The sequence below is a fragment of the Marmota flaviventris genome, chromosome 5 (assembly GCF_047511675.1).
Source record: "Marmota flaviventris isolate mMarFla1 chromosome 5, mMarFla1.hap1, whole genome shotgun sequence".
Lineage (NCBI taxonomy): Eukaryota > Metazoa > Chordata > Mammalia > Rodentia > Sciuridae > Marmota > Marmota flaviventris.
In genome coordinates, this window is record NC_092502.1 from 95,788,673 (window position 1) to 95,805,684 (window position 17,012).

At 37.4% G+C, this 17,012-nt stretch overlaps 1 protein-coding gene across 1 annotated transcript in view; it reads right to left on the bottom strand.

Moving 5' to 3' along the window:
- The window catches only part of Rasa1 (RAS p21 protein activator 1), a 107,453-nt gene extending 97,161 nt beyond the window's left edge, over positions 1-10,292 (bottom strand). Inside the window, exon 1 of the mRNA XM_071612438.1 lies at positions 9,154-10,292. Coding sequence (XP_071468539.1) covers positions 9,154-9,671 — 518 coding nt within the window. The 5' untranslated portion in view covers positions 9,672-10,292. The remainder of the gene's footprint in view (positions 1-9,153) is intronic.
- Between the last annotated feature and the right edge of the window lie 6,720 nt (positions 10,293-17,012).

Here is a 17,012-nt window from a genome sequence, read left to right on the forward strand (position 1 = left end):
AAAAATGAGGAAAGTGAAACAGGGTAAATGCAGACTACTGTATTAATTAGTACATGGAGACACACAGATTCATGGAACAGAACAGAAAATCAAAAGGTAGACCCACACAAATATGCCCAACTGATTTTTAATAAAAGTGCAAGAACAAATGAGGAAGGATACTTGCTTTTTCAACAAATGGTGCTAGAGCAATTTAACTATAGTAGGCAAAAAATGTGAACCTCAATTTGAACCTCATATTTTATACAAAAATTAACTTATTATGGATCATGAACTTACTATACAACAAAACTATATAACTTTTAGAAACAGTAAAAACAGGAGAAAATATTTGAGATCTAATCAAGGCAAAAAATTCTTTGAAATTACCTCTAAAAGCAAAGAGTTCTTAGACTTACCTCTAAAAACACAATCCATTAAAGGAAAACCTGATATATTAGGCCTCATCAAAATAAAACTATTTGTTCTACAAAAGGCTCTATTAAGAACTAAAAGGTAAAAAAAGACAAGCTACAGACTGGAAGAAAATATTTGCAAAGTACATATGCAACAAAGGACTAATATTTGGAATTTATAAAGAATTATCAAAATTCAGCACTAAAAAAAAAAATCCTATTGGAAAATGAGCAAAATATAGGAACAGACATTTAGCAAAGAGGATGTATGTACATACAAGCGTTAATGAGCATGTGAAAAGATTTTCAACATTAGCAATCATGAGAAAAATGAAGATCAAAACCACAATGAGATATCACTAAACATATATCAGAATGGCTAAAACAAAAAATGGTGACAATATCAAATGCTGGTGAAGATACAGAAAAAATGAATCATTCATACATTGCTGGTGGGATTGTAAAAGGACATAGCCATTTTAGAAAACAGATTGGCAATTTCTTATAAAAGTGAACATGCTCTTGGGCATTTATACGAAAGAATGAAAAACTTGTGCTTATATTCACATAAAACTTACACATAAATTAAATAGTAACCAAAACTGGAAGAGGTCCAAATAAAGTTAAACAAACTGTGGTACATCCATAATTGTGGAATACTACTCAGCAATGAAAAGGAGCAAAGTTTTAATACATAAAAAAATTTAGATGAAGTTGGAGGAAATTATGCTGAGTGACTAATGACAAGGTTACATATTCCATGGTCAATTTATACAACCATTTTTAAATGACAAAATGAGCAGCAGATTATTGATTGCCAGGGGTTAGAAGGGAGAGAAGTAGAGAAAATTTGTTATAGAAATATGGCACAAGGGATCCTAGTGGGGATGAAACTTTCCTGTACCTCTAATATGACGATGATTACATGAATCTACACATGTAATAAAACTGCACAGTACTAAATACACCACATGCAAATGCATGCACACACTCAAGTGAATGTATAAAATGAGCAAAATCTGAAGAAGTGCATTATATCAATGTCAATTTCCTGGTTTTAACATTGCACTTTTATAGTTACACAAGATGTTACCACTGAGGTAAAATGAGTGAAGGATACATGTCTTGATTATTTCTTTAAACTGCATGGAATCGATAACTATCTCAAAAGAAAAAGCTTAATTTAAAAATTGAGATCAATATTTAAATAAACAAACAAGGACAGAAGAGGGATACCGTTTTATTATATGTCTGAAGTAAGAATCCAGTCTAGAGAGTTATACCTACAAAAAAGACAAAAAGAGTTGAGATCTCTAAGTCTTTCCCTAAGCTTGACACAGACATATTAGAGAAAGAAAATTTTTTCAAATATTGAATATTTTCAATATTAAAAGTAAATTAATAATTAATGATGTTAAAAGTAAATATTAAAAGTAATATTGAATGTTATTACAAGAAACATACAATAAGTACAGAAAACTTGCTGGAGTGATATCTCACCCACAGGATTTTCCATAGCTACCACAGTCATGTGTAAAGATCTTCCTAAAAAAAACAGATATGAATTTAAATAAGCTTTCCATCTTTCAACACAGTTATAGCCAAGAGATATAAGGCACTGACTCATAAAAAAAAGAAGGTAAAGTAAGACAAGGTTTCCTTTTCTACAGTGAGAACTCTATTCAAGTAGTAGCTGTATTTAATCTGTTCCAAAATTATTCAAATCCATACTTAAATATGCAAAATTATCCATGTATTAGTCAGTGCAAGCTGCCATAGCAAAATGCTACAGTCTGAAAGGTTTAAAGAACAGAAAAAAAAAATTTCACAGTTCTGGAGGCTGGAAGTTGAAAGATCAAAGTGCCAGCAGAGTCAATTTCTCCAAAGGCATCTCTCCTTCACTGGCAGATTATAGCTTTCTCCGTGTCCTCACATGACCTTTTCTTTGTGCATGCACACCCCTGTGTTTCTTCTTATAAGGAGACCAGTCCTATTGGAATTGTGAGCTATACTTTATGATCCCATTAACCTTAATTACCTTTTTAAAGGCCCTGTATTCAAATACAGTCACATTGAGGGTTGGATATTCAATCTATAATGGGAGGGGGGTACATAATATAGTCCCTAACACCAAATTGACTACCAACCCTGCTGTATACTGTTTTGTATGGTATACATACATATATGTGAGGTATTCTATGTACTGAAAGGGAACAAAGCAAAGGAAAAAGCATAGTACATATTGAGCATATCCAATCTGAAAACTTGAAATTCATTCAGATTTCAAATTTGGGATGCTCAACTGGTAAAGTCTATGCAAATATTCCAGAATCTGAAACACTTCTCATCCCAAGCACTTAAGATAAGAGATACTCAACCTGTATTTGCATTAGAATTCCATTACCATTACAGTTTTCTCAATATTAAATATTAAGATAATATTTGTCAACTAAAGGAACTGAATAAGATATCAAGTTATAAGAACTGAATAAGATATTTATGTAAAAGCCTGACATCTAGAAAATGATTAGCAAATTCAGGGTAGTAGGCCTTTGCCTTCTAGTCCCTTTAAAAATGGAAGAAAAAAAAGTAACTTGATTATAAATTTTACCCAAATCTAGACACAGCGGAAAAAATATGAGAACAAAAGTCTATCTCAGTTCTACCACTTCCTTGCTATGTGAATTTAAGCAAGCTATTCTACCTCAGTCAGCTTCCAAACTTGGGCAATAAGTGTTCCCTCAATCACTAAAATGCATATCAAAAGGTAATCAAACTTTATAAAAATTCTAATTACGATTATAGTATGAAATTTCAACATCATTCTTTCATTTACTGTCTTTCATTCCTTCAACTCTACAACAAATATACTCTGAATTTATAAAACTTACTTGTACAATGTGTCTATAGGTTAATTCTTATCATCTTATTTCTCAGAATAATCCCTCATTTTAAGTAATCCTATATGTTCTTATAATTTTGTCATGTAGTGTTCATTTTTTTACTCATTAAATCATATAATCACTAAAATGACTAAAATTATACCACAAACTCTGCTGAGATAAGATATATGAAGATGTTATCATTAAGTTGTACCTAGTAACAATTATTTTTAACTTAGCCCCAAACTGAATTATATTGCAGGTGATTTGGAGATAACACACCCATCAAACAAATATCTACAACAAACCATATGCAGTATCCTGATGATATTTTTGGTTTAAAACTAAGATAATGGTAGCCAAAAGATAACATCTATTGTTGTGATATGACTCATGTAATGAAAGACAACTTATCATGTTGGGGCTAAGGAAGGAACTTATATTTGTCCTTTCTCCCATCCCAGTCTTCCCACTAATATCTAATATTATCCTGCAATACATACAAATGAATAATACATGTGGTACACTACCTTTAATTGACCTCAAGAAATCTCACCTCCCGTATTTGTGTTCTTATATAGTCACCTCCCACACTAAATTTCCAAAGGATCACTGGACTAGCATTGGCCATTGAAACATTAGCAAGCACGAGGAATACAGAGGTTTGGTAAGTATTAGCACACTGGGGTTTATTCTTTAAGAACATGTTCTTGTTCTCTTAGAATGTTTCTTGCTATTAAAAAGCCCACACTTCTTTAAATGTAGAGGCTAGAGGGAGGAAAGAAAGAGGAGAAATGTCCAGTAAAATGCCCAGCTATCCACCAGCTTTAAAAGCCATCACAGATGAGGCACCAGCTTTATGAGTTAAGAAGCTGTCTTGGAATTATAGCCAACAGATGACACGTGGAACAGTCACCATCAAGCCTTGCCTGAATTTTATAATTAAAAAATAATAATAATTGTTGGTGGTTTTGCAAATAAGTTTTGGAAAGTTATGCAACAACAGATATCCAAAACAAGTAAAGCGAAAAGAATATTTCCTGTTAGGTAATAAGCAACAAAAAAAGGTCAGTTGGGTCCAGGATTGTGGCTCAGTGGTAGAGCACTTGCCTAGCATGCATGAGGCACTGGGTTCAATCCCCTAAACCACACACAAACAAACAAATAAAATAGAGGTATTGTGTCCATCTACAATTAAAAAAAAAAAAAAGGTCAGTAGTAATTCCTACTGCAAATTATAACAAATATTTGCCCTACTGAAGTTACTGTTTTGGGTATTTTAGTGTTGTTGAAGGCATTCTGTTCTTTTCTCTAATGAGACCAGTAAAGAAATAGAAGTAAAACAACCAGAAAGGACTGCTCTTCGTTTTCCCTTTTTTCTTCCTGATTTATGGCTGTCCTTGTTCTTTTTCCATCAAGAAAGTTTGCCTAGTTTACCCAGAGTAGCTTACCAATCATTCAGACCAATCGCACCCTTCAGTTTTGCTCTGTACCTCAGTAACTACAGGCACCCTCTTTAACCTCCCTCTATAACACAGGTAAAGTTCAGCAGAGACTACTCCTCACTAAGGACCAAAAGCTTATTACACTCATTTAACTCATAATTCTTTGACCCGATATAATCCTTAGGCAAAGGAAATCAGAACCTATAATCTCTTATTTAGAAAATAAACTAAGCAGCAGGAAAACTATACCTGCTACTTTCCCTCAATGAATCTATTTTAATTATATAAATTTCTTATTTTAGCCCCCATTCCCTTTGCTCATAATTCAGTTATGATATTAACCTTACTCTAGCTTTAATATAGTAGTTATTGGTTTACTTAACTTCCTCCTACTAGAATTAAAACTTCCCTGGAAGAGGGACTCATTAAGAAAGGGAGCATTTTACTCATTGCCGTAATCCCTGAAGCACCTCTACCACTTATACAAATACAGTAAAATTATCTTGAGTCCTGGTCAGCACCTACTCTGTCCATAACTAATCTTTGCAATTCTCACCATTACTTTTATTAAGAAACAATGACTCACCCATACTTATAATGAAATCAGTAACAATGTTAATGAATGCTACATGTCCTAACATTAACCTTCAACAATTATTTAACTTAATTAAGCATGATTTTACTTTTATAAAGACAGTAAAATTATTTTTAAGGAAAAAAAGAAGCTATTATAATTCTGTTTTCTCTTCTTTAAGAACACAGGCTTTACATGCCTAAATATTATTAGGTCCAGGGCAAGACCTAAGCCAGATGCCAGGCAAACAATATCAAAGGCAAAGCATGCCTGGTGGAAACTACAGCAAAATGGAGAGCCAACTACCCATATAAAACTGGCAACCACTACTCAGCTCTAACAATCTACTCGCAATCAGGAACAGCCACCAGGTATAGCCACGTCCTGTGACTTTTCAAGAGGTTACAAAAATTAAGACTTCTTAAATGTGACATCTTCTTATTTTTAAAAGATGGCAACTAATTACTAAATATTCCAAGTAGACTAAAAGCAAACAATATATATCTGTGGGTTGGATTCTCATCAAAGGCCTCTGGTACTCCAGGCTAACAGTTCAAAAATCTCTAAATTATTAAAAGTACACTAGGAGAACAATTCCCATTTATCATCACCCTTCAGTCCTATAGAAAAGTAACAAGGACTATGAAAAAGTTCCATAAAATTACAAAGTACCACTGACAAACTCCTTTAATTTAAACTTTCTTTCTATTGAAAAAGAAATGCCAGCAGTTTTAGATACAGAAATTTTCACAGCAGAAAAAAAAAAATACAGGGAGAATTTTTTTTTTATTTCAAAAAACTTGAAAAAGGAAGATATTTTTAAAAATAATAGTTAAACTTACACACTTTCAGCCTTAACCAAACTCATGAAAATGCTTAGTAATAAGCATGAGACTAATGATGCATCATGCACACAGACAGGCTACAAAATACTAATAGTGTTAATATATTTCCATTGATCGGTCAAAAGTTAAACTTACACACTTTCAGCCTTAACCAAACTCATGAAAATGCTTAGTAATAAGCATGAGACTAATGATGCATCATGCACACAGACAGGCTACAAAATACTAATAGTGTTAATATATTTCCATTGATCGGTCTACAGACTGCCACTGGACTCTCGAGTTCAACAGCACAAAACCAGCTGAAAACAAGGTTAAACATTTTCCTGACCAGAGAACCCTAGTCTATCAAACTATTAGTTCTCAATAATGTGACCCACACCTTTGTAATACCACGCTATCAATAACTAAAATGATCAGTTATTAGTAGTCAAATATTTATTTAATCCAAGAACACTTCTTCAATTCTTTCTACAAAAGTTGACATTATTTAAACAAGTTGTCAAGTCTGTTTCCTTCCATATAAAAATAAAAATTTATATAGAACATTTGAATGTCACTTCTAGAAATGTTTTACCTTTTGCTGGAAGCCCTTATAAAATTAAAATAAAGTTTTAAATAAAATCAATCATGGTAGGCTTGTCTTTGGAGTTCAAAACATTCTCTAAAACAGCTCTCTGAGCCAGTGTGGTATTAGCACCTGTAGTCCCAGTTACTTGAGAGAATGGGCAGGAAGATAACTTTAACTCAGGAGTTTGAGGCCAGGCTGGGCAATATACTGAGCCCTTATCTCAAAATAATTAAATAGCTATTAATAAAGAAGATGTTCTAACAAAAGAATTAGTAAGCAATCTATTGACAATAAACTTACATTACTGTTATTTGGGGGGACTGCTTATTTATTAGGACACTAACTATATACCAGGCACTGTGCTGAATAGTTCAGAATTCTCATTAAATCTTAAAAATAACCATAAGAGAGGTACCATTATTAACCCTATTTTACAGATGTGAACGCTAGCATTTCCAAATCACTCATCAAGTAACACAGACAAATTCCAGCCCAAATCTTGACCAACTTCACAATTTGCATGCTTAACAACTACACTTTATTGCCTCCAAGAATTCTGGGTTGATATCTAAGGCACATATTTTTTTAAAAGAGAGAGAAGAGGAAATTTGTATTTCTGAATGACAAAAGTTTATAACTACATTAGAAAATAGGATGGTGATGTATCCCAGTGGGTAGAGCTTTTTGCCTGGTATGAGCAAAGAAAGCATGAGGTTTGATTTCCAGCACTGGAAAAAATAAATACTAGAAATGGAGGGTACTTTTTATAACATTAACAATTCCAATATAGTCATACCAATTTTATTCTTATTCCTAAATATATATAATGATAAAAGTGTCACCTAATGAAATTCTCACAAACACAATTTTTCCTAAGTACTCAATCAGGTTTATTATTAAAAAGTTAATGGGAACACTTTGTACTTTCCACTCAATTTTGCTGTAAACCGAAAACTTTTCTTAAAAAAGTCTATTAAAAACAATGTAAGAACTATAATGCTAAATATGCCCAAGCCAATTCAGTTATGAAATGACACAAGACTATATCCTTTCAATATTAGAAGCTGCATTCTGTTTATTATAACCACAGTACTAAGCATGTACTGGGCATTTAATAAATATTTGTGTAACTGTAAGGTGTGTAAAAATGGAATTTTGAACACTTCCAGAACATTCCCAGGAAAGTATGCAATACACAAATATATGTTGGAACAAAATTAGATCAAAAAAATAAACTGCTGAATAACATAAAAGGAATACAACATTTCTATACCGTGGCTGGCATAAATAAGATTACTTTCCACCTTAATTATCAAAAAGTATAGCCTTAAGTAAAAAATGATTATTACAGAATCTTTTCCTAATTAGTTTTTTAAGTCCTTTCTAAATCCTCTAAAGAAGCTTATAAAAAAATCTTTTGAATTGTCCATATGAACCAAATCTTTTTTTCCTAATATAATATTTTCTTAATATTAATTTAAAAATGATGAAATGATGTATCAAGCAAGTGTTGCATACTACCACATCACATCTCAACATTTTCTTCTCATGGAGGCCCACCTTTATAAATACATACCTAGTTTCATTTACGAAGAGTAGATGTAAGGAATAGGTTCTACCTCATACAAAAGTGATTTGTCCTATATGTTCTGAAGTAAACTATCAAAATTAAGTTTCAAATGGAATACTATATTGCCCACCAACAAAAAGTGCTGAAGAGAAGAACCATTAGTTATTGGTTTTCTTCAATTTGTATTTACAAAGTCTCAATGTAAAAGTATTACACAAATACTAATAAACAGAAATTCCATAGAACAAGTTACAAACATTGTTGGAAGTGTAGGGCCTTAATCATACGTGTAATTCACAGAGCTTTTTTTTTTTTTTTTCTGATTTCTCATAAGTAATCGAAGCACTTCTAAATCACTTTTAGTGATTTTGGTAGACAGAAGCTGGGATTTGCAATTTAACAAAAAGAAAGCATTCTGACCAAAGCGTTTTCCAAATTTTATTAATATAACACTCATTTCATTATTTACACTTTAGTTTCTCACTAAACATCCAGCTTCGATGGGGAACAAACACAGGTTATTATAGGCTGTGACTGCCTTAATAGCTACAGGCTCGGCTGAATCCTGGGACACCACCTCAGTTTGGGAGGGGCAAACCCATATCTGATTCTCACTAGATACACATTTTCCCCATGCTTCCCATCTTAAATTTTTACATTTTCCCAGAGGAGCAATAAATACACGAAAACTCCAGGGATAGTATGCCTGTAGGGGAGATTACTGATCAAATTAAATTCCGATCCATGAAACCTGAAGCTTCAAAACTTTTCCGAACATATCACAGCTGAAAGAACAAGGTAGGCTTTAGTCTATTCCCACTTCTTGCCTGGTGCCATCTACTCCAATCCAAGAACAGAAATCATGACTTACTGGTTAGTTGGAGGAGCAGTCAGCGGTATGGCCACCTCTTCCTCCTCGTATTCTGGTCCATCCAGAGAGTCACCTTCGTCCACTGTGCCAAGGCCCGCGCCCAAACTGGGCAGCTGAGGCGGCGGCGGCAGAGGGGGAAATCCGCCGCCTGGCCCGAGGGTCTCAGAAGGCAATGAAATGGTCCCCTTCGTGAGAGCCATCTCTCCACCAGGTCCGGCGGCAGCAGTAGCACCAGCCACGCCAGCAGCAGCGCCTCCCCCTGTCAGTCCAGCTCCCCCGAGTACCCCCGCCACGGACCCGGCTCCTAGGAACCCTGACCCCAAAGCAGCTCCGCCACCCAGAGTCGCGGCCACTCCAGCCTCCACTAGCCCAGGATAGGGGGCAGCTGCCACGGGCAAGGCGGCGGGTATCTTCACCCGACACACTGCCGGATAGGCGCTGGAGCCCGCTGCCGCACCGCCTCCTGCTCCGGCAGTCACCGGGCCGCCTTCCTCACTGCCGGCCTCGGCCGCCATCATGTTGAAGCCCGCTCTACCCTGCCTACCCTGCCTGCCCGGGAGCCCCGGGGGCCAGTAGGCCCCGGCTCCGAGCCGCCCCACCCAGACGCGTCCCCACTTCAGCTCCCTAGGCGGAGGAAACAACAACAAAAGGAGAGAGTCCGCCGCCGCGCCCCCTCTTCGGGCCACAGCCCAAGATCGGGAGCAGCCTGGGATACGGGAAGCGAAGTGGGCAAAAAACCCAATGCCAGCACAAACGCCACCCAAACCTCACCTTACACACCCACACTCACGCACACACATGCACAGAAGCGGAAAACTTCCTGGCTTCAGTAAAGAGGAAGGGAAGCCCAGGGAAAGCGGCTGAGACGGCTGCTGCTCCTTCAGCCGCCGCCGCCGCCGCTTCTTCACCACCCCAGTTCCGGCCACCCCCACCGCAGCCACAGTCGGTGCCGCTGCTGGGGCTGGGGCCACTGCAGCCGCTTCATCCTCCACCCGGCAGGAGCCGCGAGGGGTGGGGAGGAGAGGAGGAAGAGGGGCGGGGTAGTGGGGAAATTGAACTGCTCACTACCTGGAGCACTCAGTTAGTGAAACCCGAGAGAGAAAGGAAGGCGGGGTAGGGGAGGACGGGCGGAGGGAAGGAAGGGCGGCAAAGGAGGAGGGAGAGGGCAGCTTCTACGCAGGCGCATTCCAGTCGCAGGGCCGAGGGGCCGGGCCTGGAGGGAGGAAAGGGAAGAGTAGGGAGGGAAGGAAGCGGCGGGGACGCGCTCGCCGCGTCCCTTGGGCTCCGAGCGCGTGGCGGTGCGGTCCCTTCTCCAGTCGCTGTGGCCAGCGGCGCGCGCCTGCCTCACCGGGCTTTGTCTGATGCGCGGGAGGGAAGAGTACTTAAGAACGCGACGGGAGTGCTGCAGGAACCTGCCTGCGGTGTAGAGGAAGGAAAGGAAAACGAAAATGCCCGAAGCTAGTTCCCTACTTTCTGACCTGTGGAAAAAACCGCCTCAGCCGGCGGCACAGAAACTAGAAGGGGCAAGTAGCCTGCTGCAAAGATCAGGGCAGTACTATTAATGTGCTCTTCGTTCTTGTGTTGCATTATACAAATCAGCATATAACAATTACATGTTTAAAAAAAATAAATAAACTAGATCCTGCCACTCAAGAAAGGAAACGAAATGGATAAAGGGAGCTATGTGAGAAAGAGGGATGGAAATTTTTGGTAGAAATAGTAGCTGTGAAGTCACATTTCTGCCACATATGTATGTTTTCTTCCCCTGCTGTCTCACATAAACGTATTTTCCTGTGCCATTATAAATCTGTCAGGTACTAATGAAGAAGTAGGAAAACGAAAGGTGCCGCAGAAGACAAATCAATCTACTTTTGTCCTGCTTTTTGCGCAAGACTGCAGAACATGATCCACAATGCATGTGTCAATGGACAGAGCACCTTTATGTGAAACCTCAAGAATGTCCCAGAGTGCCAGTTGTATGTAGTTTCCAAAATTATCAATAAATTCAAGTTTTACCCTTCAAATAGCCAAAGAGAGGGGCTTTGTTTTGTCTTTTATCCTAAAGTATATATAAATTATTAAGTTGTCCTTTAGTATACTCAGGGGATTGCTTCCAGTACCAAAATCTGAGAATGATCAAGTCCCTTACATAAAATGGCGTGATATTTGCTTATATGCACATCCTCTCATACACTAAGTCATCTCTAGATTACCTATAATACGTAATACAATGTAAATATCATGTACACGGTTATTGCATTGTATTGTTCAGGGAATAATGTCATGAAAAAAAGTCTGTCCATGTTCAATACAAATGCAGTTTGTTTGGTTTTTTTTTCTTTCTTTCTTAGAGAGATAATTTTTTAATATTTATTTTTTAATTTTCGGTAGACACGACATCTTTATTTTATTTTTGTGTGGTGCTGAGGATCAAACCCAGCGCCCCGCGCACATGCCAGGAGAGCGCACTACAGCTTGAGCCACATCCTAGCCCACAGATGCAGTTATTTTTTCAAATAATAGTGTATGCCTCTTAAATAGTGTAACTGAGAAAACAAAGATGCATTAGTCTCAAAAGCTGGACTTCATACAGTGGATTCAGACCAGAAATAATAGCCCTGGAACTTGTAAGAAAGGACAATTCTCAGGCCCCACCTAAGACCTTCTGAATTAGCAACTGTACAGCAATCTATTTTTTAACCAGTCCTCCCAGTATTGTACACTTAAATTTCAGAACCAATATACTAGAGTCTAATATGATAATCAGGATGTAGGTAAGCAATGCCTTTAAAATGTTCTGAAAGAACAAATAGGTGTCATTCAGTAAATGGTGAATAAGACATGTGGATACTGGGTTCCTATGCTCTGTGCTATTCTACAAAGGAGGTTAGGAAGTGAGAAAAATACAGAATGAAGCAGTTTCACGATCCTTAAAATAAATAACAAAGTACTACTTCTTGTGGGCATTCTGAGAATAATTTTTTCTTTTAAATGTAGACCCCCAGAGTTATAAGATCATCAAAGTACCTACTGTGCCTGCTACCTAATGTATGAACCCCAAGTACAACTTCTCCAAATTTTCAAATAGTTGGTGCTTAAAAACCAGTCCTCCAACTCTCCACCCCTATCAGCACCATCAGCTATGGAATGAACTTGAACTATCAGTTTCTCACTATCCCCTGGCAATCACACATCTCTAAATGCTCAAACCCCATCTACTGGAGAATCCGCCATCAGGATTACTACTCTAATCACCTAATTACCTTCTTCTTCTGTTTTGCTCCTTCCCTGCCCACCCCCAGTAGGGATTGAACCCAGGGGCACTTAACCATTGAGCCACATCTTCAGCCCTTTTTATTTTTTTTCTTTTGAGATGAGTCTCATTATGTTGCTTAGACTGACTTTGAACTTGCAATCCTCCTGCAAGAAGTGGTTTCTAATTATTGCCTGATTCCAATACATACTCTGCCTGTTCTTTTAGTAAAAATGTATTTTCATCTAGAAAATAAAATAGAAGCAAAAAGTAGTTATGTGCTGGGCACAGAATAGCTCATTGACTGCAAAATGGTAAATATTTAAGAAAAACTATTGTGAATATTATGATAGCACCTTTGAGAAGTAGATTAATAAAATATTTTCATTAAAAGTGCCTTATATTTGCAGATATTTTTAAAGGGTTCAAAGTGCTTTCTTGTGCACTGTCTCTTTCAGAACTCTGAAAAAGTATGACAATATTATTATTCTCAGTTGGCAGATTTGTAAGGCTTTTGAGTTCTAAAGGTGTGGTCAGTTCATCTCAAGAGATGGATGTCTATTATAAGGATTTCCGGAGAAGCAAGGCAGAACAAGAAAACTGTTCCACAATAAATGTCTAGTGTCATAGGGAACTGTAATAACTCTTATTGTTCAGGATCCAGAAGCAGCTCTTGGGAATTAGCAGGCATGCTCATGGCCATGTCTGAAGAATCAAAACTGTGTTATTATCTCTTTGGGTCACTATACCATTCCCATGACTTAAGCGCTCTGTCACTGCTTCACTGTTCCTCCCAACACAATCACTGTTTCTACTGATTCTCCACCCCCAGTACCACCATTGCTCTCTCCATACTTCTCTACTTTATGATTCCTACTTAGTAGTGGTTTTCACTGCTTTTGTTTCTACTTATAACATGCCAAGGGTACAATGGTGAACTGAAGTAGTTGGGTCTTTGATCTTATGGAGCACATAGGTTAGAAAGAGAGGTAAACATTTAACCAAGTAGCCACAGAGATAAATGTAGCATTTGTGGTAGACTGGGGGTATAGCTCAGTTGTAAGTTACTTGACTAACTTGCCTGAGGCTCTATATTCTATCCATAGCACCCCAAAAAATAAAATAAAAGCTGCATTTAATACTAAGATAAATTATATTAGGAAGAGAACTTGAACTAATTTGAACACAACAGTCTTTATGGTCACTTGATCTAAGTCTTTGAGTGTTCAGAGCATTTTGGTGTAATAATGTAGACACAGTAAATCAGCCCCAAACAGGAAATATTGCAACAGATTGTCTTTGAATCCCACCTCTGTCACCACTAGCTCTGTAACTCTGGCAGAGTTACTTAACCTCTCTCAGTCTCCATTTTCACATCTCTTATATGCATGGAAAAAAATACTTTTTTGCTAGGTTTGGTTCTCCCAAGAAGCAGACCCTGAAACTGAACTGGAATTTAAGTTATTTGGAAGGTAATCCCAATAAACCCTATTGCAGAGAGAGGAAGGTGAAAAAAGAAAAGGAAGGAAGCCAACAAAATGTGCATTATCAAACAAGTAACCACTGAAGATGGGGAAAGGGTGTCAGTTCCATAGGGTTACAATAGAAGACTATGTAAAACATGTCTCAGGTTTTTATGAAGATTTAAAGTAAGGAAATAGTGGAACAAGAGAGGCTTTCAATGATTTGCATCTATAACCATTGATAAAAGTCTTGTTGAGACAATGAGCTTTACACTCATAAAATGGTAGCATAATAATATACTATAATTATAATGTCAGTACATAATGGATCATGAATGGTATAAATGACAGTGATGCTGGTTTAGAAAACTTGGCTTGTTTCCTGGATTAAAAGGGCTGTTGGTAGAGTGCTTGCCTTGCATGCACAAGGCCCTAGGTTCAATCCCCTGAGCCACAAAAAAAGTGGGGGGGGGGGAGGCAAAGCTTTCTTTGAACTTCTATTAACTTTCATTATTAACTTCTTTAATAATAACAGAAAAGAGATCAGATCTCCCAAACAAAGAGATAGGAAAGATGAAGAAACAAAGTGATCATTTTTTGGAGATAGAGAATAAATAAGCCAGCTTTACTAGAGTGGAGAATTTGTGTTCAGAAAGGAATATGAAGTTGTAAATTAGAACAAGATTATGGAACATTTTTAACGCCAATCAGAGGCTTTTGGCTTTTATCTGGGGACAAATAGGCAGGTGCAGAAGATTATTGAATAAAGCAGATTATGATAGAAACAAAAATCTATGGTTGAGGGGGCTAGAGTTATGGCTCAGTGGTAGAGCGTTTGCCTGGCATGTGTGAGGCCCTGGATTCGATCCTCAGCACCACATAAAGATGAAATAAAATAAAATAAAGGTATTGTATTCATCTACAACTATAAGAAAAGGTATTTTTTTTAAAAAAAAAATCTATGAATGAGCATTGAGTCTTAGATCTTGAAAAGCACATTGGATTTGCCTAATATAAGTCCTATGCGAATGTAAAAGACTTTTCTAGAAAGTTTGTGACTTGTAGGAAAATTTTCAGTGAGTCAGTGTTAAAATCTGGCATAACTGTAAATGTTAGAAAGTTTAATCAGAAACGTGATTCTGATCAATTTCTCACATTGGTCCTAGTTCATGTTTCTAAATCTATAATATAGAGAGACCCCTTAAAATACTTGAAGCTAACAGTTTCCCAAGAAAAATTTCTTATGTGAAAATTCTGGTTTCTTTCATCAGATTTCAAAAAGCCAGATGTGGAGGCCTCACCATCTTGTTCACAATCCTCTATACACATTCCCATTGTTGCTGTCATTTGGTCATGGTTTGATACACAGCAGCAAAGACATATTCTAACCAACCTACTGTGGATAAACTTTATGTACCTTGTTCTAAGATCCATTAATGAAGTCTAAGATTAGCAGATATTCATATCACAACATTTGGATGACATATAAATGCTGGCCCCTTCCTCCTGCAAATATTTCCTTTATTTAGTGTTCAAAAATGCCATTTTCTTCAGTCACTGGTATCAGACTCCTTTGCCAGATGATTTCCATCTTCTCAAGTTCTAAATATTTGTAGTTTCCTTGGCTTTTTCACTTTGTATTATTTTTTTCCCAATAATTCTATCTAAATCTATGAATTTAAATACCATGTATATGTAGACGATTCCCAAATATCTCCAACTCTAGCCTCTTAGCTCAAACTGTCCTAACAGGGGCAATGGCCACCGTCTCATTGGGGGCTTCTGCTTCCTGTCCAGGAGGATGTAAGCCAACTAAAACTTAAAGTCTCAAATAATTAGTGAACAGCAAAACACAAATGGCCAGAAATATATTTACAAAAGCAAAGCCTCTGATAGATCTAGTCCACATGGGTGCTAAAACTAGACAAAGACAATATGGCTCCAGTGGTTTATTTAAGGGGCTACATCAAAGGCAGGGATAAGTTTTCAAGGATGGGGTCTAGTAGTCAGCAGGTTGACTGGCATCTTCTAAGGTCACACTCATCTCAGGTGCTGTGTGCATCTCTGGCAGAGTTTGAGGAGGAAGTTTACCTGCATCAGGTGATCAATCCCTGTGGGGGTTCCACATGAAGTTTTCAATACCAGTCTTATCCCCTAATTAGGCTACGTTGAGCAACATAGTCCACATGCAGCCCACTGTCAGCTTGTGACACTGTCCCTTGGCACTCCACGTGAACATCTCACATCCAAAAGAGAATTCTAAAATGCACCACACATAATAACACTATCTTCAGTATCCCCCAGGTAGTGCATGGTGTCACACTCACCTACTGGCCAAAAACCTAGATGACATTATCTAATTCCTCTCTTTCTCACATCTCACATTTAATTCATCAGCATGTCCTGTCACCTCTGCCTTCAAATTATATACTATGTCTTTCCATTGGGCTATTAGAACAAAATGTCATAAACTGGGTAGCTTATAAACAACAGAAATTTATTTCTCACAGTTCTGGAGACTGGGAAATCCAAGCTAAAAGTATCAGCAGATTTGGAAGCTGGGGAGGGCCCATTTCCTGATGCATAGATGGCACCTTCTTACTGCATCCTTACACTTTAAGGGGACAAGTTAGTTCTCTGAGGATTCTTTTCTAAGGATGCTAATCTATTCATGAGGGCTCCACCTTCATGACTCATCACTTTCCAAAGATCCCACTTCCCAATACCATAACCTTGAGGGTTAGTGTTTCAACCAATGAATATAAGAGGGACACAAGCACTCAGATTACAGCACTGTATTTTAGCACATTTCAACCTTGATTGCTACTACCCCAGTCTAAGCCACTATCATCTCTTACCTGAACTACAATAAAATCAATCTTTTACCAATTTCTTTCCTCCACTTTTACTCTACACACATTTGCCAGAGTGACCTTCTAAAACTATAAATCAAATCACTTCAAATCCCTTTTTAAAAATTCTTCCATCACATATAATAAAATGCAGACATCTTCTGATGGTCTCAATGGCCCTATTTGACATGGTTCCTGTGTTTCTCTTAAACCTCATCTTCTGCCACATACATGTACTCTTCAATGATAGTTCTGTCACACTGAGTTATCTTGCTATTTTTTGAATATACC